The sequence below is a fragment of the Festucalex cinctus genome, chromosome 7 (assembly GCF_051991245.1).
Source record: "Festucalex cinctus isolate MCC-2025b chromosome 7, RoL_Fcin_1.0, whole genome shotgun sequence".
NCBI classification, from domain to species: domain Eukaryota; kingdom Metazoa; phylum Chordata; class Actinopteri; order Syngnathiformes; family Syngnathidae; genus Festucalex; species Festucalex cinctus.
In genome coordinates this window covers 18873824-18898023 of record NC_135417.1, presented here as the reverse complement: position 1 = coordinate 18898023, position 24200 = coordinate 18873824, and the positions used below count along the sequence as shown (strand labels likewise).

General features: G+C 39.0%; 2 protein-coding genes across 4 annotated transcripts; one reads left to right on the top strand and one right to left on the bottom strand.

Moving 5' to 3' along the window:
* Nucleotides 1–1987: 1987 nt before the first annotated feature.
* Nucleotides 1988–14094, bottom strand: LOC144022094 (tyrosine-protein phosphatase non-receptor type 2-like). Its single transcript, XM_077526569.1, has 9 exons — nucleotides 13823–14094; nucleotides 11451–11541; nucleotides 10748–10848; nucleotides 10475–10573; nucleotides 8527–8664; nucleotides 8067–8276; nucleotides 5295–5456; nucleotides 3534–3721; nucleotides 1988–3330 (listed from the first exon to the last, which is right to left on the bottom strand). Exons 1-9 carry the CDS (start codon nucleotides 13877–13879, stop codon nucleotides 3141–3143), a joined length of 1236 nt encoding a protein of 411 aa, XP_077382695.1. The 5' UTR covers nucleotides 13880–14094; the 3' UTR covers nucleotides 1988–3140.
* Nucleotides 7247–22376, top strand: seh1l (SEH1-like (S. cerevisiae)). 3 transcript variants are annotated; one of them, XM_077526573.1, is made up of 9 exons: nucleotides 11023–15402; nucleotides 15825–15875; nucleotides 16004–16141; nucleotides 17384–17595; nucleotides 17857–17955; nucleotides 18063–18203; nucleotides 18328–18482; nucleotides 19775–19928; nucleotides 21625–22376. In XM_077526573.1, exons 1-9 carry the CDS (start codon nucleotides 15292–15294, stop codon nucleotides 21800–21802), a joined length of 1239 nt encoding a protein of 412 aa, XP_077382699.1. In that variant the 5' UTR covers nucleotides 11023–15291; the 3' UTR covers nucleotides 21803–22376. The 3 variants fall into 3 exon arrangements, with proteins under 3 accessions (XP_077382698.1, XP_077382699.1, XP_077382697.1); XM_077526572.1 differs by lacking the exons at nucleotides 11023–15402; nucleotides 21625–22376 and adding an exon at nucleotides 7247–7634 and having other exon boundaries at nucleotides 19775–20577; XM_077526571.1 differs by lacking the exon at nucleotides 21625–22376 and having other exon boundaries at nucleotides 13590–15402; nucleotides 19775–20577.
* Nucleotides 22377–24200: the final 1824 nt, after the last annotated feature.

Here is a 24200-nt window from a genome sequence, read left to right as displayed (position 1 = left end):
GCTGTATGCTGTCCACACTGATATAAGGGCGTTGACAGGGTTGGCTCTAGAGCCATTGACGGAGAGCTGTAGGCGGACGTTGAGAGGATTACTTGGGGAGGTTTTTTGGTGATACAGAAATTGAGGGACTGTAGTCCACTGCACAGGCCTCCCAGACAAACTGGCTACAGTTGGCAGGCTGGCTGGTCAGCCAACCTACTCAGCGTCTCAGGGTTCATTCACAACTCCACGGCGAGCTGTTAAAAGGCTTGACCCTTGGTTGCTGTAGCTAGGTCATCAGCCTACCAGGCTTTTCAAAAGGCAGAGGGTGTCGTGACCATACCGGGTAAGTGGACATGTTGCTAATTCACCCTGGGACAGTATCAGTATGGGCTGTCAACACACCTGATATGTGGGTGCTGACCGTGTTGTCTTGGGGATACCGGCTACAGTTCCAGCTAGGTAACCAATTTTCTTCCCGTTTCAAATATCTGTCATCACAGACCTGGTAAAGGCTCATGCATTCAACCAGGAAATAGCTACTTGTTGGACAAGGGGACAATTGGACCTGTGAATTCTCATTTGGACTCTGGAGGTCTTTTACATTCCAGATACTTTCTCGTTCCAAAGAAGATTGTATGCTTATGTCCGGTGGTAGTCCTGTACTGTGCGGTTTGAATGTGTTTTTGAAAGTTATTCCCTGTCACGTGCTGCACACTACAGCGCAGGGCTGAGCAAACCTGGTCCTCGAGTCCTGCAGGTTTTGGATGTTTTCCTTCTCCAACACAGCTGATATATGATCAGCTCATCAGCAAGCTCCGCATAAGCCTGATAACGATCATGCTGATTGGAATCACCTTGTGTTGGAAGAGGGAAACCTCCAAAACCTGCAGGACTTCGGCCCTCGAGGCCCGCCCCTGCTACAGAGGTACTACTTTCAAGGACAAATTGTTAACAACCATCAATTTGGAAGATGCTTATTTTGTCTGGAAAGACCTGTAGTTTGCCTTTCAAAGACGACACAGTTTAGTCTCACTGTTTGGATTATCACTACACTGCCCCACAAGGGTGTTCATTCAGTAATGGTTATGGCCTTCTCTCCCCTTCAGGCACAGGGTCTAAAGATTCTACCCTGTTTCGATGACATGGTTATCTGTGCTCCCAGCCACAATCAGATATTCCATTACAGGATGCTGTCCTTGCATCATGTGAGATGGTTGGGACCAAGTACAAACTTGACCATGTGCAATCTCGTTCCGACCCAGGTTACCTTGGACACGGTCGCCAGCCTGCTCAAGTGTGTAACGGCACCTTTTGGCTGCTCACTGCCTATCAGGCTGGAAGGGAACTGTCATGCCTCTGTCAGCTTCTGGGTAGGTTAGTAGAGGCATTCACGGTGGTATATTTGGGACTGTTTTCGTTGCATCCCATGCAAAGGTGGTTGAACAGCTTCCATTTGGTTAGGGCGCAACTTGGCAGTGCCAGGCGTTGCAGGTACAGTGGCCCCCTGCTCAAACAATCTAAAACCATCTCTATTTTACAGTATTAGTACACTGATGTAAAGAATGCCTTACCAGGTTTTTACTTTTGTTTTCTTAACTGAACAAACTACTAAGACCATTCTCTTCGAGATATGCGCTCAAGCACTGCTGTCTACAGCAAATGAAATTACTATGGTGCTCAATACGAGCCAGAACTCCCTTGAAATATGGAATTACTTCCTGGAATCCATGAAGAGAACACTGCCAGTCTGCCAAGAATTATTAAATTCAATCACTGAATGAAATTACAGCAACAGTACTGCAAAAGCAGAGCAGAATAGCTGAAAGTTGTCACGAATACGGTGTCTTCTACAAAATAACACATTTAAGGTCAGGTTTTGGGGGGGGGGGGGGAAGGAGATTGTTTTATTTAAGAAGTATTTCATAAGTTTTGTTTTGTTCAAAACAAATTTTGTAATGGTCCAAACTTAAAACATTGAATTTGGAAAACAAAAGTAAGTGGAATGCCATGAATAAAAAATGTTTATGGAGTCAAAGAAAATTTGATAAACGCTAATATCCAACATAAATCAATCCATGCTTATGACAAAATGGACAACATCCTTGGGCACATTTTTTTTCTTTTTTGTCAGGGGGAATAAAAGCTCACAGGAACTTAGAAGCACAGGAAACCTTGAAGCACACATTGGTTCCATTTAAAAATAGTATGAAGGCACATCCTCAAACAGCAAACACACATTTTTGTTTGCTCACAGAGGAATTTTAATCCACTGTGCACTTCCAACTGGTATAGCTTGGTCCCAGGTAGTTGCAAACCAAAGCGGTTACATGCAACATCAAGGTGCAACAAGTAATAGGAGTCAGTCGTGTCACAGATCCAACAGAATATACATTCCACCTAATAGGAGTACAAAAATTGACCAAGAAAATGAACAGGTTTGCTTTGGTTTCCTTAAAGAGCAACAGTGGGATAACCTGTTATGACACAAAAAATCAGCCCATCCAGTGGGTCAAAACGTGCACAATGAGGTGAAGGACCCGACCATTTGTCAGATCCAAACAAAGGACTTGAAAGCTAAATGTTCACTCATATCATGAAAACAAACCTTTTTTTTTCTCTGAGATGAAAACAAATGCAAGACAGCTCTCCAAGTGTCCTGTCATCTAAAAATATATAGTCAATCTATTTTTGGGATGCCCTGCTGAATGTGAATGGAAGTACAAGTGGTGCATTTACAAATGCTTAAATGCATTCATGAAATTCAACAGGCGATTGGAGGGTGGGAAGAAGCTCCAACACTCAAAGTAGTATCAAAAATCCTGAAAAGTAAGTTCGAATTTTTAAGATGTGACCGAGTATGGATTGAACACATTGTTTAAAAAAAAAAAAAAAAAGGTTTCTTTTGCACTGCACTTTGCAATTTTCCATGAAATGATTCAGTACATTCAGAGACGAGAAGAAAAGGAAATCCTCATGCTGGCACCAAGATCCTGAGATGTAAATAATTTTGTTTCGATCTATTAAAAATATACAGTCTTTTGATCTAGCGCTCCTGCATTGTGACCTTAAGAAATAAATACCCTCTAAATCTACTTTGAGAAGTACCTAATCTCAGGTACTGGTGGAAAATAAGAGTCCGTTCGACGTGACAGAGGCGCTCAATGGGAGTACATCCAGCACACCAGCAGACCAAAAGCCAATGCGGCACCAGCACCAACATTACGCACAATGGGTCTCCAGTATTGCCACTTCTCTTTTTTTCTCTCCGAGTCGGTCAGTCTCTGTTTCATCTGCTGGACCTTCTGTGAGGTGCTGGCAATTCTTTCTTCACGGTGTCGCTTCTTCAAACTGCAAGTGGAAGAGAAGCAACTGATCAAAACTAAACGGTTATGTCATGAGTCTAGCAGAACGAATTAGAGGCCCAAAGTGAGAATTCTTTTGAGTGAGAAAGTTACCACAAAATACATAAATCTGCAGGGAAAACTGCAGCAACACACAAGTTGGTGAGATTTCTTTGACAGATAAAACAATCAAAAAGCTGATTTTCTTACTGTCCAGTGCTCTCAGCCTCGCTGTGGTCTTGGTGCTGAGGCTTGTCTGCCAACAAGGGCATGTGGTCTTTAGAGGTGAGCTGGGACCCTAGGCAAGGTCTGCTGTTGTTTAAGTGAGGTCTAGGTGGAGGTGGAGGTGGAGGCAGATCTGTCTCGAAATCATCTCTGGACGTCACTTCCGGCTTGACCTGATTGATGATGCCAGGAAAAAGTACAAAGAACAGAATAATTAAACTTATAAAGAGAACTACATTGTATAACGTAGAACCCTGTTTATTCATTTGGAGAGTAGCAAAGGTTGTAGCTTGTTCTATGGAAAAGCTCTACTATGGACAAGGAAAAATCACCTGTTGGAAGAAAGCAACACAGGGTGCAACTACTTTGACTCCAACTAAATATGCTGCAGAAGGAATCAAACAGGAAGTACATACTCATCAAACAATTATTGTCTACAATATGTTTTAAGACACTTATTATGCACGCTAATTTTCCTTACTCAGGTGAAAGGCCTTTTCACACTGCACTTAGCCCAGAGCGCTTTTCACCAACCCATTCATTATATATAGGCCATAATGGTGCGACGTTTGGTGCCAGCACGCACGTTGAATTGAGAAATGTTCCATTGGGGTGGCAGCGCATATGGCGGCAGATGGCATATACAATGTGATAAGGTGGTGGCGAAATGATTTCAGGGTGACAACAGCGAGAAATATTGGTGGAGTTATACAGTGAACAACAAGGAGAAAATGATAAAAGCACTTTTCCATGCTTGGGATACAAGTGAGACAAGAAGGCACAGCAATGGACTAAGATCTACACCATGTTGAATATTCCAGCAGGTTGGTGAAGTGGGGAAAGAACGATTTTAGCATTTTTAACAATACAAAGGGCTTTCCGTCGCAGCTACTTTATGTCCAAATCAGCAAGAAAAGGCACCAGTTTGGTAGCTGAGCAATCAGTGCCAAATATGGGCATGCTTGTGCTGGGCCAGCATTGCCCTTGAGATGTCTTATGCCCTGCCCTTCGGTTAACTCTATAAAGCCAAGTGCAGAGTGAAAAGGGTTTAATGTATTTAATATATCGCTGGTGTCGGGCTCAAATCCTCATACTCAACTCATAATTTCTAGGAGCCCCCGCAAAAAACTCATTTCTGTTCAACCATTAACATTGCATTGTCAAAGAGAGCAAGCCATTTTCAACACTTTTGATTGTTAAATAATTTGTAAAAAAAATTATAATAATAACACCCACAAACATTTTTGTGAAGAATTATGAAATTGACCAAAATTGTGACGTGGGAGGATTCAGCCTGACGCCAGCAATATGCATGTTGCCTTTTTACTTTTGCTGCTCACAAACCAGGAGATAAAAAAGTGCAAGGTAAGGCAGACAGTCCAGAGCATGAGAGCACACCATCAGGCACCAGTGTTTCACCAGCAATGAACCTCATTGGATATCACTGACTCAAACATTTTTGTGGTCAATACTGCAATGATGTGTATGCTATTCATAACATGAAAATATAATCTTGGCTCCTTTGTATTTGGCATTTGTTTTCTTTCATTTAAATACTAATCTTTTTTGTTGGCATTTAATTTATTTAAATAAATCCCTTTCCCTTTTATTTTCCTCCCTTGGAACCTTGGAACTATAACTTAATTAATTAATAATCACTTTACCAATTCACTACTTTTTTTTTTTTTTTTTTTATTACATTTACCAAAATGTATTAAATAACAACCCTTGCTGTCAAAGCGTTACCTGTGCTGAACTGTTGGTTCCAAGGAGTTTGGCTCCCTCGATGACGGCCATATACGAGAAGCGCAGTTGGTCAGGAGTCTGGATCAGGCCCATGCGGTATTCCCTCATGTCCAGAAGGACCCTCTGTATGTCCACTGAGGATGGATTATTCCTCCGATCCATCTGTAAAACACATTTTCCCTATTTGATAAAAAGGAACAGGCAAATTCATGCTTTTCAAAATTTCTCTTGTTAGTCACTTTAAGTAAAACCTGAATCTTAGACTACAGTGACTAATAGACTAGAGGGGAAATTTTTTTTTTCCGCTTTCCTTGGAGTCGTTGTTCCAGTTTAGGTTGGAAGAATCAGATTTGTCTGGTCTGCCATAAAATAACAAATACAATAGAAAGTTATGATAATCATAATACAAAGTTATGATAATCTTGCATATTGCAAAATCAAAAGGGGAGCAATTAATTCTGGCTATACACTTTCATAAACATATAATGCTACCAAAAAAAAAAATAATAATTGTAGGTGTCACTTTGTCTCAACATTCACTAAATACCTGTTCTAAATATTGATGGTCGAGCTCTAACTAATAACTGATAGTAGTATTTCTTGAGCTGTAGAGAACACAACGTAAACACGACGGAAAAAGAAAAAATAAAGCATTTGAGCTGTTTTGGCCTTACATGTCATTTGAATGGCCTTTTCCACAGTATTCTGTACCTTTATTTTTGTCACCACGAAATCTTTTACAACAAAACTGGATCGTACTGAATTAAAGGGACTGTTTTCCTTCTCTTATTTCCCCTTGATGCCACCTTCTTGTGTGTTCAATAATCCAAGATCTTTTTAGCTCTCTTTGTCTTTAAAGTCCAATTTTCAGAATGCCTTTGTCACTACCTCACATGACTGATTTCATCATAGATAAGAGTCACATCATCATTTCCTTGCTCTAGTACATCGATGAGAGCTGCAAGTTGATTCTCAGGAATATCCAATTTGAACTACTTTCATGCCTGGGGCTTTCACTGTTGATAGAGGTGGATGAGCTTTTTTTTTTTTTTTTTTTTTTGCATTTGTGAACCTCCTCCCTTTGAAAAGAAAGCATATTCTCCATAAGATTCCATGAGTCACCGGAGCTGCTAAGTTTCTTCTCTTCACTTGCTTGATAGTCATCTGTTGTACGATGTGTATCATTAATCTCTGCAGGTATGTTTTTAAATGTTTCCATTTTGTTAATGAATACCCGAACCTTACATTAGACCATCTGCAGTCTGATGGAGATCAAATAGCAACGGAAAAGATGTATTCCAAGTCCATCTCAGTCAATGTCACTTTTAAATTTAGGCTCAGGAAAAACAAAACTTAAACCTCGCACACACATGGAATCCTCGCAGCCATGCTGCAACGCAACACACCTTTTTCATTCCTTTACTTTTTATACACTGCATGTAGTTTATTTTTGTATGTGTTCATGTGCATCTGTGAATGCATTATAAGGTAAGATTGATTTTACAAAGTTTTAATATCTCACCACCAGCACCTGGTTATAGTATTAGATCATACTGATTTTGTCAGTGGGGTTGCCAACTGTCCCGTATTAGTCAGGACGCCTCGTACTTTGGGCTAAATTGTTATGTTCCGTACGGGAGCTCAAAAGTCCCGTAAAATAATTCTCAGTTCTTACACGAAATGCAGCAAACACCATCTATGCCATTTTTGGACCACGGCTGCTCCCGTAGGTTGACAAGTGACAAGGAAGTTGCTCGTAGCCAATAAAATGAGTCGCTGGGTGTGACGTTATATGGAGATCTTGCAAGGTAAGAGAGGCAAAGAGAGAGAGCGAGAGAGAGAAGCAATGAGAGGCAACGAGAGGCAACGAGAGAGAGAGAGGGGGGGGGGGGGGGGGGCTGGAGCACATCCTGGTTTCGTCACAGCTTCATGTCGCCTACACTCTAAATGGCAATCTTAATACGTCGGCTGCGAACGTATCAGCAGGAGCAACACAAGATGTATTCTCGTACTACAGTATTTATGAACAAATACTGTGACAATTTAGCTTGCTGGCAAGTTTCGCAATCAGCGCTTAACACAGCAAACCAGGTCTACAGGTCCTAGATCAGCTAAAACGGCAATGTCATGAAGCACGGCACCTGTCAGCCAATCACAGGCATCAGGCATTGTCACGTGCATTTGTTGTTTATACTGTACAAGTGGCTAGAAAATAATAATAATAATAATAATAATAATAATGTGTAGTGTTGTCCGGTCGGTTAGGAAGAGAGAATGGATAAACCTGTAAGAAAGAAAAGACTGTGCTGTTACAAGTATCCATGGAAAGAGTCAAATTTGGTGAGTCTCTTTTGCATTTATTTTTTTTTTGCACCTTGTTTTTTTTTTTTTAAGGAAAGACAAATTGTTGTTTCTTTGAGGTTTAGTATGAGGTTACATAAAGATGGCTTGCAGTAAATATTTAAAGGGAATGTACAAACTGTGCATTTCGAATCTAATCAGAATATACACTGATTTCACACATCATGCTCACACCACCATGACACCATGCCGTGCACCTGTCCCTTATTTTGGGATGAGAAAGTTGGCAACCATATTTGTGGGGTACATTTAGGACTCTTTGTCAACTCATATCAACTAGGGGTGTCCCGATTCACCTTTTTCCACTTTCGATCCAATACCGATATTTCAGCCTCAAGTACTGTCCGATACCTCTTTGCAACATGTATGTACTATCCACACTGGGCAAATCATAAGACAATCTGTTCTCACCAAGACCAGGCAGGTGTCCACCAAAGCAAAGGTCCCAGAACGGCCAATCCCAGCACTGCAGTGCACAACGGAGGGCCCATGCTCCATGCCTAGTGAACCAGACTCCCGAACCTTGAAAAGGAAGTTGAGGAAGGAGGCAGGAGATTCCGGAACACCAAAATCCGGCCATGCGGTGTAGTGAAAGTGATAAATCGTTCTCCACTCCCCTGTCTATAACAGACAATGTGTGACGTTAACAGCAATCTGAGGACCGAGTGAACAGAGTTCTGCATGAACAGGCGGATTTGTCATTGGAGAAAAATTACAAGAAACATGAAAATCTTCACTACAGCATTTCAATTTTGCTGAAGTATTTGGCAACACAACACGCAGGAAAATAACAATTTTGTCACACAATTTTGTTTCTTATGTAAATATAAACACCTAACATACATCTTCCTTAAGCAAGACTAGAGCTTACCTTTATGTTTTGTAATTTTAGCACTCGGATTGTGAAATATGAATGGTCCTCCTCTGAAAGTAGCCTGACAACAAAACCTGTGTCAGTGAAAGACATTTGTAGTTCTTCCGTAGTTGGCCAGTATTGTGCACACTTTTCCTGGAAAAATTAATAGGGAATTAGCTTAAGATTGGTATAAAAAAGTAAATATGGAGGACCAAAACTGCCAAAATTCAAAATAAATAAATGACTAAATGACTAAAAGTGAAAATAAAAACAAAAAAAATATAATTAGAAAATTCTATCCAAAAAAATGAAATAAAAAGAACCAAATACATATAATAAATACATTTGTATTTCATTGTTGAATTATTTTTTATATCCATTTTTATTTTCACTTTCAGTCATTTATTTATTTGACATTTTGGCAGTTTTGGTCCTCGATAAGTAAGGGCCTGGTTAACTAAATGTTTGCACATGCAAAAATAGGCACAAACTTGATTACACAAGGCAAACCAATGTGGACCAGGTGAGGGGATGACGCAGGAAGCCTTTTAGGTGGCAAACGAGCTGGTAGCTGGCCGAAAACCTCAGTCAAGCTCGTGAAGAAGGGAAGTTACAAGCTGATAGGTGCATTTGTAGTTAAAAAGTCAGGGCTATTTGTACTTATCTGGGCACTGGTGAGCATTTATGATTACATATTAACATTATTAACATTTTAACATGAATATTTTAAAGTCTGCAATGTACCTTTAAAGTGTAACTCAACACCAAGTCTTTTTTTTTTTTTTTTTTTGCTGATAAACTATATAAAAGGGTGTATCCTAATGCTGTCCTGGTCATTTTTTTTTGACATTTCAGTGCAAGTTTGTTGAAAGCTTGAATTTGGGGCAAAAACTGTCCAGTGTGAAAACACTGGGAAAAACACAATGACAGTTTGTCCTCTTATTGGACGAGCACAGATGGCCGATGTCACTTCCGTACAACTGACGTAATCGCTCTGCCACCCACCGGCTCAATCTTGTACATGCTTCCTTAGCGAATTGAAATACTGTAGTAGCGGTTTGCAAACATCTTTATATCGATTTTCAGGTTAGTGATTTATTAACCTAGCATTCAGTTAGTTTAATAAGCCTAGCTTAGGAAAGCCCCCTTTTAGCGCCATTTTCAAATAAAATTTAGGGGCGGAACATGAGTCTAGTAGGCTGTTGAGTGGCTCTTTAAATACCACGTCTTGAAAGCCGGGTGCAAAAGGAGCAAATGAGAGGAGGCACAGAAAACTTTTCCAGACGTGTAATCATATTTTAAATGGCAACAAAAATAATCACGACACATCATCTATTCAGCAATGCAGTTTTAAAACTTCATATTGATCTTAAGGCTGATTAGGAGCTAATCACACGAAGGTAGGGCAGGGAAATTAATTGAAATCTTTTTGTGATTATGTAATAAATTGAAGAAAAACAATTAATGGGATGAATGATTCTGTGTATGTATGGGCAGTCGTCCACATGTACAATTCTGCACAATTCATATTTTCTGGGCTAAAATAGTCAGCAGTACATTAAATGAAACCTCAAGCTGATATTGAGTCGATACTTTGGGAAAAGTGTTTACTGTAGTTGCAAAGGTGAGGTCTTTCTATAACTCTTGATAGCCAAAGCCCCATTTCCAAGAAGCAGTAAAGTTATCTTCTGCACAATGGACTATTTTTATTTCAAGTGTTCCAAGTTGTGGAGGATCACATAGAACAGTTGAGCTAGATATACAGCAATCAGTTGAAATGGCCAACAGAGAATTGTCACAACAAGACTGAAATGAAATACAAAAACACAGGCCTTTTCTTAAAGCCTGTCTTTTGCAAATAAATCCATGTCTATTTTGTGAAAAAGATACAGGTTGAGTGTCCATATTTGCCTCACGTAAAGACAATTAAGACTGCAGGTGACTTGAGTTGAAATGTACTTACTGATCCCTTTTCAATGATTCTGTTCAACATTATAACAGCTTTGGAACACTGCTCCCAAATCATCAGCCAGAAGTGACCACAAGTGTTCCTTAAAGGCCCCTGTAAATCCCAGTGAAAATAAGTTACGCTTTAGTCACAAGGAGAATTTTTTTTTTTTAATCCATTGTATTCTTCTCCAAATAAGCCTAGTTAATTACTTGAACATTCTGGTGTCAAAAATTTTAGTGTGAATTAAGCATTATAGACACACAACTTGGTAGTAGCACACCTCACCTGAGAAAGAATGTAAGCTCTACGGGCTTCTTCCACTGTGACTAAACTTGCATTGATGTAGTCATTTTCACAACTTTCAAGTTTTACCCGACTGTGATCATCTGAAGACAGGAGACACAGAACAAGTTCCAAAGACATTAGTGACAACAATTGATATGAATACGGCTATTTGAAGTAAGGTGAATGATATCATGTTCCAAGAAGTCTCGTAAGAATGAATATCAACAACCTTGGCTAGTATGATATACAATGGAAAAACTGTGGTACTGAGCTCAACAGCTTCATATTTAAACGCAGTGACAGTGACTGCAAAGAAATTATTCACAATTCATGAAGAAAGGTGAATGATATTATGATGTCCTACTAATTCTGGTAACAATGACTATCAAGGGCTTTGTATATACAATGAAAAAACTGTGGAACCAAGCTCTAAACACACAGGGCCACTTAAAACCAAGTAACTTAACTGATTATTGCAAAAATGTCAGTGTAGCCCAGCAGCAAAACCTCTATCACTTCTCTAACATTCTTTGTTGTAGGTGTATACAGTATATTAGGGTATAAATACAAGAAGTTTGAGTCGTTTTTGTTCAATAAGATACTACACTAAATGTTGCTGCTCTCCTTGTTTACTCATTATTTCAATACATTATTACCTTTCCAACTGTTACACATCATGCCCATCTCAACATACGAGACTTACATGGACTAACATCTCTATAGCGATTCAAATTCCGATTCACAGGAAGTTTTGCCACATTGTAGGGATATTCGTTGGCTTGGTTACGGATTTCCTGTAGGAGAAGAGAACAACACAGAGAATGTTAGAGTCTCACAATCTCATCCACACATGTAATCATAATCTGTAAAATCGGTCTTGTCCACCAAGATGACATGGCTGTTTTTGCTAAATGAGCTGCAAGGTTGAACTCTGCCAGTAATGCAATGCGATGCATGCTGCATTATTGTTTCAGTTGTTAATGGGTCATACTTTCCTGCTTGACTGGTCTCAATAAATGCCGGTTCATTGTTATATCTTTTACTACTTCTCTATATTCACATGCGTCAGCAAAAACACTCTGTAACCATTGTTAAAGCGCTATAAAAATATTTCCTGAAAACAAGCCATTGAGTATTAATAGGAATACCACTTCTTAGGCTATGCAAATTTGAATTTACAATTCTGTTATACAATTGTTTAAAACACTTCAGCTCAAAATTAACAGTATGCAAAGTGAACAAGCAACATCCAAGTCCCCCCCCTGGCAATTTAAAACAGTTCCCATGTCGTCTTAAGATGTATGCTGTGCTTCGTCACTCATAACACCCCAATCCTCAAATATTACAACACACTAGCACCCTCTTTATATTATAAGTCCACTGAACTCAGCCTGTTTCGAGAGATGGTCCTGTCACATTGCAAATAACCCACCGCAGAAACAGGGCTGGACTGGCCATCTGGCATACAAGGCAGATGGCTGGCAGGCCGGCATCTTTTGGGGCCGATGCAATGCTATTTCATGATTATTTCCTCCATTTTACCTGAAGAAACTGGCCAACAACTTAGAAGGAGCAGCCCATTAACACATTTACAATATAGATGGCAAACCAGCCAAGGGTGGTCAAAATGCCGCGGCCAATTTTCAGTGCCAGCCCTAACAGGAAGCACTACATACCTTTATTTACCATCATGACCATTGGAAGAGCTCAGGTGTTGTGACAAGTCAAGCGGCTACTTGCGGAAGTTATGTTCCTTTTAAACGGCATGTGGCGCATGTAGCATCACAGAATATGCCAGAGTCCTAAATACTGTATCTATAGACAAGAAACTGAAGTGAATTATAAATAATGGACTTCACTTTTAGATTTGAGTGACTGGATCGGAATCGGATGATATTATGCATTTTCTAATGGAAACTTGGTGATTGGCTGTAATGTTTTCAATCATATTGATTGGCTCCAAAATAAGTTGTTTCGTGTTTATCAGTGTGGTTTTTTTTGTTTTTGTTTTTTTTTGGTAAAGAATTTGGGGAAGTTATTCCCCCCCCTACGTATTTCAATTGGTGTCTATATGTGTTTTCCCCATTTTGTGGCAGCGGTATACTGTAGAGTAAATATAAAAGTTGTTTAAATATGTTCCATCCTCTGATAGAATCAATGATCGGTTACCTTTTTTCCCCCCTTCAAACTCGATCTTGTAAAGCCTAATAAATAATGTGCTTTTTCAATGTTTATTTATTTTCTTTTTACTGAACAGCTCCAGTTAATTTGTACAGTAGTTATTAAAGCTTTGTAAACTGTAACACAATGGAAAAGTGAAACGCTATTCAAAGTGAAACAAACTATAATCACTGTCAAAACCTGTGACCACAACTATTTACTATTAATATTAGTAGTAAGAACCGCGACAAAAGATCTCATTGTACACATTGTGGACTCTCCCACGCTGCTTCGACATGTACTAACATGTAACAACAGCTTCACTTGCTGTTTTTGACGATAACAGTAACGGTTTGTTTTCATTGTCAATGCTGCTCTTGTTATTGGTCTTGTTGTGTTAAAGTTGCTTTTGAAACCCTAAGTAGGTTTTATCTGACATGGTCACAGCCTGGGTTAAACCGGAACCGACGTGTGATAATGTGAACGCACGGCTCCCTTGGAGATGGCGGTACAACACGTGCCTTCTTTGGAAGTCCTGATAATGACGACTTCTCAGAAACTGACGCTAGCTTGTGCTGCTGCAGCTGCGGTCAAATGGCATTAGCTAACTGAGCTCAACTTGGAACACTGCATTTGCACGTTTTCTTGCTACGGAAGTCGAGGACTACTAGCACAGAAAGCTAGTTCTCCTTCGTCTTTCAAAAAGTGGGTGGGTTAAATAAGTCCCATTCACAAAAATAGATTAAATAGCCACGTGACTAGAATTAGACGGCTCGCTCGCAAAGGTAGCTGAAGTTTTAAAAGAGAGCAAATAATCTTAAAATGCTAGCAATACAATTAGCGTACTAGTAGTTTAATTAGCAAACGAGCGTCATAAAAAAAAACACTAGAGGCCCGCTATAGAGACAAACTTACGTTATAAATGTTTTGCCATCCTCCGGAAAAATCAATGTCTTCGAATTCTTGCTCCATTGTAATGTGAATAGCGCCCCGGACACTTTCTGGATGACTAAATAATGTTTGCGCTAGCGTTCACCAAGTTACACCTTTCTGGCAGCCATCTACACCGCTCAGTTCACAGTCGTTTGTGACCGTGGGGATCCCTGCGGAGAGTCTGTCTGTCTGTCTGTCTGTCTGTCTGTCTGCTACTCCTCCACTACAACTGCACGCCGATGACGTTTGCTTGCCAGCTCTCCCCCGCCCACCTTCGAGTCCATGCTTTGTAGATATCGCCCTCTTTACATTTTAAACTCACGTTTTTTTGGCGTTCATTTTGTTTTGAATGTCCCATTTCCTTAATTTAACAATTGAAAATATAACCCCCCCCCAGAAAACCCAAGATAGAATTGTGATCACTCAATCAATTTGAAACATCTCCTCAGGATGCTGGCCAACTCTGCTAAAATGGGCCACATCCAGAGTTTAACAGATCATTCAATTTTACGTCTGAAATGGAAATTATTAATACATATGGGCTATGTGATGTTGGTCAGTGAACTGCACATTGTGTGTTATGATGAAGAGTGTAGAGAAAATTAAAAACAGAAGTAATACTGAAAATACATATAGGACTGTTGCAAAAAGAATGATTGTGGTCATGATTGTTTGATAAACAGTTACAGTATTTTGATGAAGTGATCAGTTGCACCTTTTATGAAAAATGGTAATACTGGAGTGGTGAAAAGTGCCACGAGGTCTCTTGATATATTGAATAACATGGGAACAAAATCACGAAGGATTCCGGAAGAAGAAGTGTCGTAAGGACATAGTTGAACATTCTGGAATGAAACTAGAAGAAAACATTGGGAATGTGGAATTTGTAATGACATGGAATCCAATCAAGTTATGGAATGTAAAAATTTGAAACAGAGGAGCAGTATATTAAATGAACAAAATATCAGCAAACGTAAAAAAAAGATTTATTTTATTATTTTTTATTATTATTTTTTTTTTAGAATTATTTTTGCTTTGTTTTTGTTTTAATCGCAGTTAGCAAAAGCAGTAACCATTGCATATCAATGGGTGGCGATAATGCACCATTCAAGTTTGCAGGCATCCGTTGAAGAAGAAGAAGAAGAAGAAGAAAAGAAAACGTGTGTGGGGTGTCTGTTCATACCTTTTAATACACTTGCCTAAATTAAAGATTATAAAGCGGCATAAAAGCGGTGCGTTACAACCTCTGTCGCAATGGCCGCATTTGATCTTTTTTTCCGCCTCGTTATAAGAGGCGTAAGAAAATTGTACAAATGCGCCCCACTGTGGTCAATAGTAGTAATCACATGTGGTGTGGTCATTTCGTTGTTCCCCGCCAACAAATGTTCACGTTATGATAGACTGCTAGCTTGAGGAGTGTTTTACAGCTTCTTACACTTTTATTTGCAAACATGTTTGTTGCACGCAGCATTGCAGCAGATCATAAAGATCTAATTCATGATGTGTCGTATGATTTTCACGGCCGAAGAATGGCGACTTGTTCCAGTGATCAAAGTGTCAAAGTAAGTTAACTCGTGTTAGCCTTAGTAGCCTCTTAAGACTGTACTGTACCTACAGTTGCGATACGTAACGCTGACTTCTGAATTTACTTAGTTGCCTTTGCTAATTCGTTGACGGACGTAGGTAATGCATGTATTGTTCTGCGACTTCTGGCGTTTTAGAATAGGGTCGCTTCATCGGGAATAGTTTGGCTCATGTAGCATACAAGCTAGGTTATGTTGTACACACTGTAACAAGAGTACTCCGAATAGATGTAAACTCGCTGTATCACATCCCACGAACATAACTCGCGTGCAATCCAAATTAATGGTAACGTGTCACCTGATATAGTCGTATTTGATATTTATGGGAAAAGAGGCATATATTGATTGCATGGGATCGGACACAGGAACATGAGATAAGATCCTAATTCTTTATTTTTCAGGTGTGGGACAAAAGTGAGAATGGAGAGTGGCACTGCACTGCCAGCTGGAAGGTATGGACCTGCTGTCGTTTTATGATTTAAAATGCAACATTAGTAGCAACATTTCCTGCAGTCTCTTGTATGCATCGATGTATTTCTAGTGGGGATACTCCTTAACAAGCTCTTCTCTCTGCCCACAGACGCATAGTGGATCCGTGTGGAGAGTGACCTGGGCTCATCCAGAATTTGGACAAGTTCTTGCTTCATGCTCTTTTGACAGGACAGCTGCTGTCTGGGAGGAGATTGTAGGAGAGTCAAATGACAAACAGAGCCACTGGGTCAGTAAAATGATCAAATATTGTTTGACAATTGCATGACTGACATATGATATATAATATTTAAGATAGTATCATCAAAGTTGCAATTAAGAGTTGTCCATCTGTCGTAAAGATTTCTTGTCAGACAAGCACAGGTCAGTTTTGCTACAATGATGACATTGTGTCTCTGATGGTGCGTGTAACAAAACATTTTGAACTCTGAAAAATTACACTTGTTGCAGTGCACTTTACATTAGATAGAATAATCAGGGTCTATTTGAGTGCTCAAATTCATAAAATTAAAGTCAAACTTAAATTATCCACCTCTAGCAAACCAAAAATGCCATCTGCTTCTGGGTGTGTTGTGGAGCGCACAGTCAACTGTCAATGTTAATGTCAAATATGTATTTGCAAAATAATGGCCAATTAAAACTGGCAATGTGATGTTCGCTCATTGCCGGTTGTGAGACAAATTCTGAGCAACAAATATTGTAATATTATAAGAGCACCACAATCTTCAAATTACTTTTGAAAAACGAGGAAGTCGTTTTAATTTAAATGACATACTCATGATGATCTATTTTTCGAAAGTCACAGAGAGCCACAGAAGGATGAAAGTTGCAGACCCCAGGCTATGATTTCTCTTTATTTAATTTAGTTAATTTGTGATTTTATTTATTTATTTATTTATTTTTTATTTTGTCGTAGATCAAAATCATTCAAAGCATCAGTTGAACAACAGGTGGCAGTAAAGTCTTGCATACGGTGCTTTTTTTCTGTCAGAGAATTTTCAGTGAAAAGATTAAAAGATTCTATTTTAATAAACAATCAGATATTAAAAGAGGCATTGCGTAATTTACCACAAGAATGACCAAATGTGGCGCGTCAACAGCTGGCCATGAAGAACACAACGTTATTAGATGCTACGCTCACACTTTTCATTTTCTCTTGTAGTCCAAACAAAGCAGAAGATTGCACTTTTTTTCTGCTTGGGTTTATTAAAAAAACATTTTTTGTAAATCATGTGTCCTTGTAAAGCAACATCCAAATTATTCCACTTTTTATGGTAATGTAGCATCTTTTAACTGTACAGGTGACATTTTAAGAAGCATTTAATCTATTATCCATCATTAGAGTAAATGTAATTTAACCTCTGTAAATAATAAAACATTGAAATGTTTATTCATTCTTTGACACATGACCACATGTGTGCCCTGCTTTCCCATGTTTTATGCCAATTTCTCTCTTCTTATTTTCTTCTAGATCAAAAGAACCACACTTGTGGACAGTAGAACATCAGTGACTGATGTGAAATTTGCCCCTAAACACATGGGCCTGATGCTGACCACGTGTTCAGCGGATGGAGTGGTGAGGATCTATGAGGCTCCGGATGTCATGAACTTGAGTCAGTGGTCCCTGCAGCATGAAATCTCGTGCAAACTCAGCTGCAGCTGCATTTCTTGGAACCCCTCCAGGTTAGAGCGACATTTTACTGAAAGACAGTTTGTTTGATGCCAGAGATGAGGTTACTGAACATCACCCTTGTACAAGGTCTGCATATATCGCTATAGTGTACACGTACATGTATTCACGGCTGGCCTTATCACGGTTGTCTATCTCTGATCATGGTGTCTGTTTAAAGACAAAATGTAACCAACTTCTGGGCCTTTTAAAATGTGGCTCAATTGTAATACATCAAGTTGATTTTGTGTATATCCCCCCACCCCCCCAACTAGCTCACGGGCCCACCCACCAATGTTTGCAGTGGGGAGCGACGACAGCAACGTGACATATGGTGGCAAAGTCCAGATCTATGAGTACAATGAAAACACAAGGTAAGGTTTCTCTCAATATTATTTGTAGCACGTTTTCCAGCGTAATCAACACTGATTAACCACCAACTTAATTAACTTGACGTTTTGTTCCTGCCAACGTGGAAAAGGAAATATGCCAAAGCTGAGTCTCTGATGACCATCACAGATGCAGTGCATGACATTGCATTTGCTCCGAACCTGGGACGATCTTTCCATGTCCTCGCCATTGCGACAAAAGATGTCCGGATCTTTAAGCTTATCCCTTTAAGGTCACTCATTCAGTGCTTTCTTTTGCCTTTTCACGTTGACACATTAAATGTGTGAATCAGATAAACTGTATATATACACTGTAACGTTACACTGAGCCCTGACCTGTTGTGCATCTGCATCCAGGAAGGAGAGCACCACAACAGGACCAACCAAGTTCGAGGTGCAGATTGTCGCCCAGTTTGACAACCACAACTCCCAAGTGTGGCGTGTGAGCTGGAACATCACAAGCACCTTGCTGGCCTCTTCTGGGGATGATGGCTGTGTGCGTCTATGGAAAGGTTAGCTGGCGCCTTACTGCTACCTACTACTGACTATTTACGACTACAACCACTACCACAAAAACCACAAACCACTACTACAACTACCACCACCACTACTATTACTACAACTATTACTACAACCACTACTACAACAACCATTTAGAACTAATATGAAGATTAGCTGTGTTTCAATGAAAGGAGTTACACTGTGGAACAGCTGCAGCGATGAATTGAAATCATGTAAAACAATATGTAGGTTTAAAAACATCTTTAAAACTGAAATTTTAAACAGATACAGAATAGAAAAACAAAGGTGAAATCAATAACATGAGTGTTTACTGTTTTATATTCATTGATGTCATTTTCTTTAATTTTTGCTTAAATGTTGTTTATGTCATTTATCTGATTTTGCTCTTACGTAAGTAGTTATATCAATTATTTGCTATAAGCTGAACAGGGTTTCAGGGTGAATTTAAGTGGTACATTTTGATAAGTAACGTGGGGCATGACAAGGTAAGTTCTTTTACTTCTTCCTACACCCTTTTTGAATGGAATCGAGTTTTGAAATTGAAGACTGGGAGAACAAAAATGATGTTATAGCTCAAATTTGATTTTATCTTGTATACAAGACAAGTGTATACACGTATTTCTTTTCAAATTAATACCATGAACTCAACTACTATTACAGCAACCACCACGACTACTACAACCAACACTACGACTACTACTACTATGACCACTTGTTTGTTTATTTATTTATTTATTTATTTATTTATTTCCTTTGGCTATTAATGTCTTGGATCCATGTCTTGGATCCATCCATCCATGCATGCGGAACATGCAGCAAGTATACCTTGCCCCCTTGTTGACAGCTTTTGAACATTTGAGTATGACATTTGGGTATGTAATTTAGCGCTTATCAGAAGCTATTGAGGAAACGTTTAGACAGTTTTATTTGGAGATTTTTTATTTTTTTTCCCTTTTTCCAGTGTTGTAAGGTACTGTCAGATTTTATATATTGTCCTGTGAAAAACACTTGTCTTTTTTATTTTATTTTATTTATTATTATTATTATTACTACTACATTTTTTGGGGATGTTTGCATTCAGTTTAAAAATAACTAAAATGGACATAAATATTTTTCACAGGACAGCGACCATATTAAAGTGTCCATTGTTGGTAACTGTTTGGAATAGAATAATACTTGGAGCCAGAAGGCTAGACTGAACTGAACCTTCATTTTGCTTTGGAAAATGTGATTACTGCCTCTGACTCTGCCTTACCACTGTTAACTTGCTGTCCTTCCACAGCCAACTACATGGACAACTGGAAGTGCACAGGCATCCTGAAGGGAGACGGCAGCCCCCTAACTGGTTCATCCGGTCAACCCACAGCCATGAGAACTGTGGTGGGCTCCTCGGCTCAGACCTCCCAGAATGCACTAAATGGATTTTCTGCTGGAAGGTAGGTGGTGTGGCTTGCCTGACACCACTCACCCATCCCACCCTGAGCCAGTCTGAACTGACAACCCAGGTATGCCTCACACTGCCTGGGACTCTGACCGCTCACTGACAAACTCCTGGAGCCAAACTGCACTCATGCAAAAGAGCTTCTTGGCTTGTGGCTTGCCAGCATACAGGTTGTTGGCATTCAGCCTGTGCAACCAGGTGTCTCATCTTTTTGGTTTTGTTTTGGGGTTTTTGTACCGATGCTTGTTAATAATCCCATGCTTTTGTTTTGCAGTGTACTGAGGCTAACCACCATGCAATGTAAAGTGAAATAAACCTGATCATAAAAGTTGTGCCTTTTATTTCAAACACAAAACAAAAGAATAGAATGCAAAGTAGTGTATCGTAGGGGAACATCCAAAATTGATTTGATACCTTTCATTATCTCCAAAGTCTAGTTTTATAAGTGTAAATCATTTTTGTATGAATGCAAATGCTTGTTTTTTTTTTAAAAATATAGATAATGTCGTGAATGTCCAGATCAAATGTATCATCTTATGATACAGTATCTGGATCACACAGAAAATATTTAAGTGTATTGATCCATCACCCAATCGTGGCATATTGCTTTTAAATCTAATAAAGCTAAATCTCGCAACCTCTCAGTAACCAGTGCCTTTGTCTTTATCTCATGTTTTCATTACAATTTTTAAAAATGTCTAACATGAAGTGCTTTAATTACTTTTCTGTAATATGAGCATAGTAAACCTCATTTTCTAATTGTGTGCATACAAAAGATTATACTGTTTGTTGCATGCTGATTTTGAAAGTGGACTTTCTGACTCACCAAGATAAAGTACATTCCCCATTTTACTAATGCCTGTTCTGCATTGCTATGTGTGTCATTATGCATTCATTCCGCATGAATGTTTTGTGTCTGGGTGCCTAACTTTGTAGTCATTCTGGTCTCAGCTGACGATTAATAACTACTGTCATTCTTTGATCCCTTTTTGCCATCGTACTTTATACAGTATGTGACTTCGTTTTCTTTTAACTCATTCACTGCCAGCCATTTTATAAAATTTCCAAATTTTCAATACCCACGCAATATTACGTTGAATAATTATATATAAACCGAATATACCAAATGACAGCATAGACTCCCTACTTTTTGCCTCATCCTGTTATTTTATAATTGACAGTCGAAACATGTAGGTTTACCAAAATACAGCCATTACTCCCATGGACTTTGAAACTGTTTATTTCATATAAAATGAGATGGATAAGATGGATGGCGGTGGAGCTGAGGACGTGAACGTCGCCGCTAAGCGCGGTGATGTGTGCGGGGCGTGTACTGGATGGAGGTTCGGCGCTTGGACCATTCTTTTGTGTGTATGGTGCTCATCGCGAACGCAGCAGCTGCTTGTTTATGAGCTAGCTTATAAGCAAACTTAGCTTGTAGCAAACGTGTGTGACGTCATGCATGTTGAGATCGTGTCTGATCAACTGCTGAAAGGGGACTGATTTTGTCCAAGTTTGACATTTACAGTGGAGCATAATCTGATTCTCCCCATTATCCCCGCTCTAAAAAATATACAATTGACAAGTGTACTTAATTGTCAGAGGCAGTGAATAAGTTAATTCCATTTTCTACTTCTGCTTGTCCATTTTCCATTCCTGTCTTTGTCTTCTCTCATTTGTTGTGACTTCAGGTATTTCTTTCCCCCTCTGGAACCTCCCAGAGCTGGAACCGGGCATGGTCACCTGCTGCCTCCCCCCTCACTCATAGAGCACTGTGATGCTGAGCACAATCAGCCTCAGCCACAATCTGTTTCATGCAGACGTTCCTCAAGATCGCTTGCGTCCTTATCAGAGTCCGACGGCCAATAATACTGCTTATCAATTGCTTATTAAGCTAGAAATAACGAGGTGGTAGGAGAAATTGGCTGCGCAAATGCGTCTAATTAAGATGTGGACTTTTTTCCTTTTTCTTTTTTTCTCTCATTAAAATCAATCTTGTGTGAAATTGCAATACCTTAGCTATTAGCTACCATCGTTGCATTCAAAGCTTTTTGTCAGTCAACTGTTTCTTAGGTAAAAGAAAAGAACAAAAATTACAAGATGTTAAAAAAAAAAAAAAAAAGTGTAGGACAATATTGCCAAAGGTTTTGGCAACTCAAATTGTGTTTTTCCGTAACTTCCTACTTGACACAAGACTTCGACTAACATTTTAAAGAATTACTGTTTAACTAATGCAATTTTTATAATGTAAAAGAGACCAACATATATTGCAGTATTTCAAAACTTTGCAAAATAGTGTGAAGATGTGGCTATAAGATGTGTCAAAAGCCTTAAAATAAATGCAATTATTATTTTTTTAACATTGTAGAAATGTGGGCACCCTGACGTACTCTGCACCCAAAGTACCACGAAAAATAGCTACCGGTAATTAGTGATAGGACATTATGATTTCCTAGGAGTGTTGAAGTTATTTGAAAATGTGAACATTGGCAGAGATTTCTAGAAATAAAGTGTTGCATGTTAATATTCATCTGTTTCCTAATTACTGTGTGAAATCATGATCAGTGTCTTCACATAAATTAATGACATACATTAGTAATATTTACTCCCTGCCATTTTCATTGAAACAACCCCCTTTGCTCCCGGCTTTTTTACTGGAGTTTGAATAATTTTGCAAAGTCTCACACAATATTGTGTTCTATTGCTATAAAAACATGGAACCTACCAAAAGAAAGATTAGTCTCTTCTTTCATCAGGAAAAAAATAAGTATATTTCTATGTTTTCGTTTTGCAGCAATTAGCATTAGAATATAGCTAAGTTTCATCATTATTCACAAATCTGCTTAGAATTGTCGGGAAGCAGCTTGTTTTCATCATGGCCCTGGTTGATCTATTATACTCTGCTGCCACCTGCTGGTCGTTTTTGTAAGTACTACCATTTTTATTTTCACCCGTTCTCTGCAGATGATCTGTTGCATCAAAGCCGTCTGTATGCTCTCGCACAGGGCGTTTCACCAATTCCGGTACTAAAGGTCCGGAGTTCTCCACGCTTCAGGTGTTTCCACATACTAGCACACCTTGTTCATATAATCAGCTAATCAGCTTGCCTGATAACAATCCTGATCTTGATGGCATCCCATTTTTCAAGCAGCGTTTGTCACAAGTCACCCAACATGTTTGTGTTGACACTTTGGCAGAACATCCAAGGTGATCCCACAAGTGCTCACGAGGGGTTGAGCCAATTCATTCCATCACCTCTTTTCGCACCAGACTGATTTTTAGAATTATCAGTGAAAAATTTAACCTTGGTTTCATCAGATCATAACATCTTCTTCTCCTACATACAGGACTGTCTCAAACAATTAGAATATTGTGACAAAGTCCTTTATTTTCTGCAATGCAATTATAAAATTAAAAAATGCCATACATTCTGGATTCATTACAAATCAACTGAAATATTGCAAGTCTTTTATTATTTTAATATTGCTGATTATGGTTTACAGCTTAAACAAAACTCAAATATCCTATCTTAAAATATTAGAATATCATCAAAAGTATACTAGTAGGCTATTCAACTAATCACTTGAATGGTCTAATTAACTCGAAACACCTGCAAGTGTTTCCAAGTGAATCCAGAATGTATGACATTTTTGTTTTTTTTAAATGCATGACAGAAAATAAAGGACTTTATCACAATATTCTAATTTTCTGAGACAGTCCTGTAATCCTCAATTGCTGACTGAAATGACCACCATAGATGTTGGGGTTGGGGACCCTCTAGACTTCATAGCAGGCCTCAAAATAGGGGATGTTCCAATGAGTTTATCTACGTCATAGTCATACAGTGTCTTGCAGTGCCACGTGGATCAGTTCCTCTTTGGGGGAAAAAAAATGGCCATCCAGATTTCTGTATGTTTTTTTTTTTTCTTTTTTCTTGGATGTGATTCCAACTGTACGTATTTTCAGTTCTGCTGATTTTTTACTGTTTACTTCATGTTAGTTCATTCTGGAGTGGAAATTTAGACACAATTGAGCGTTTGTTTGTGAGGTTACAACAAGTAGAAGCATACTGGACTTATGAGAGCCCCACATGCAGCTTCTGCATTTTAGCTAAGCTGTCCAAGTATTTCTCTCAAAAATAACTTCCCATGTCATTTTCTCCTTCTTAATTTTTTTGTGAAAATTGGATACATGGTGATGGAGCAAAACCACTTCCTTCAGCTATTGTTACTATTTACCCACCAGACAGTGCTATTTCTCAATTTAT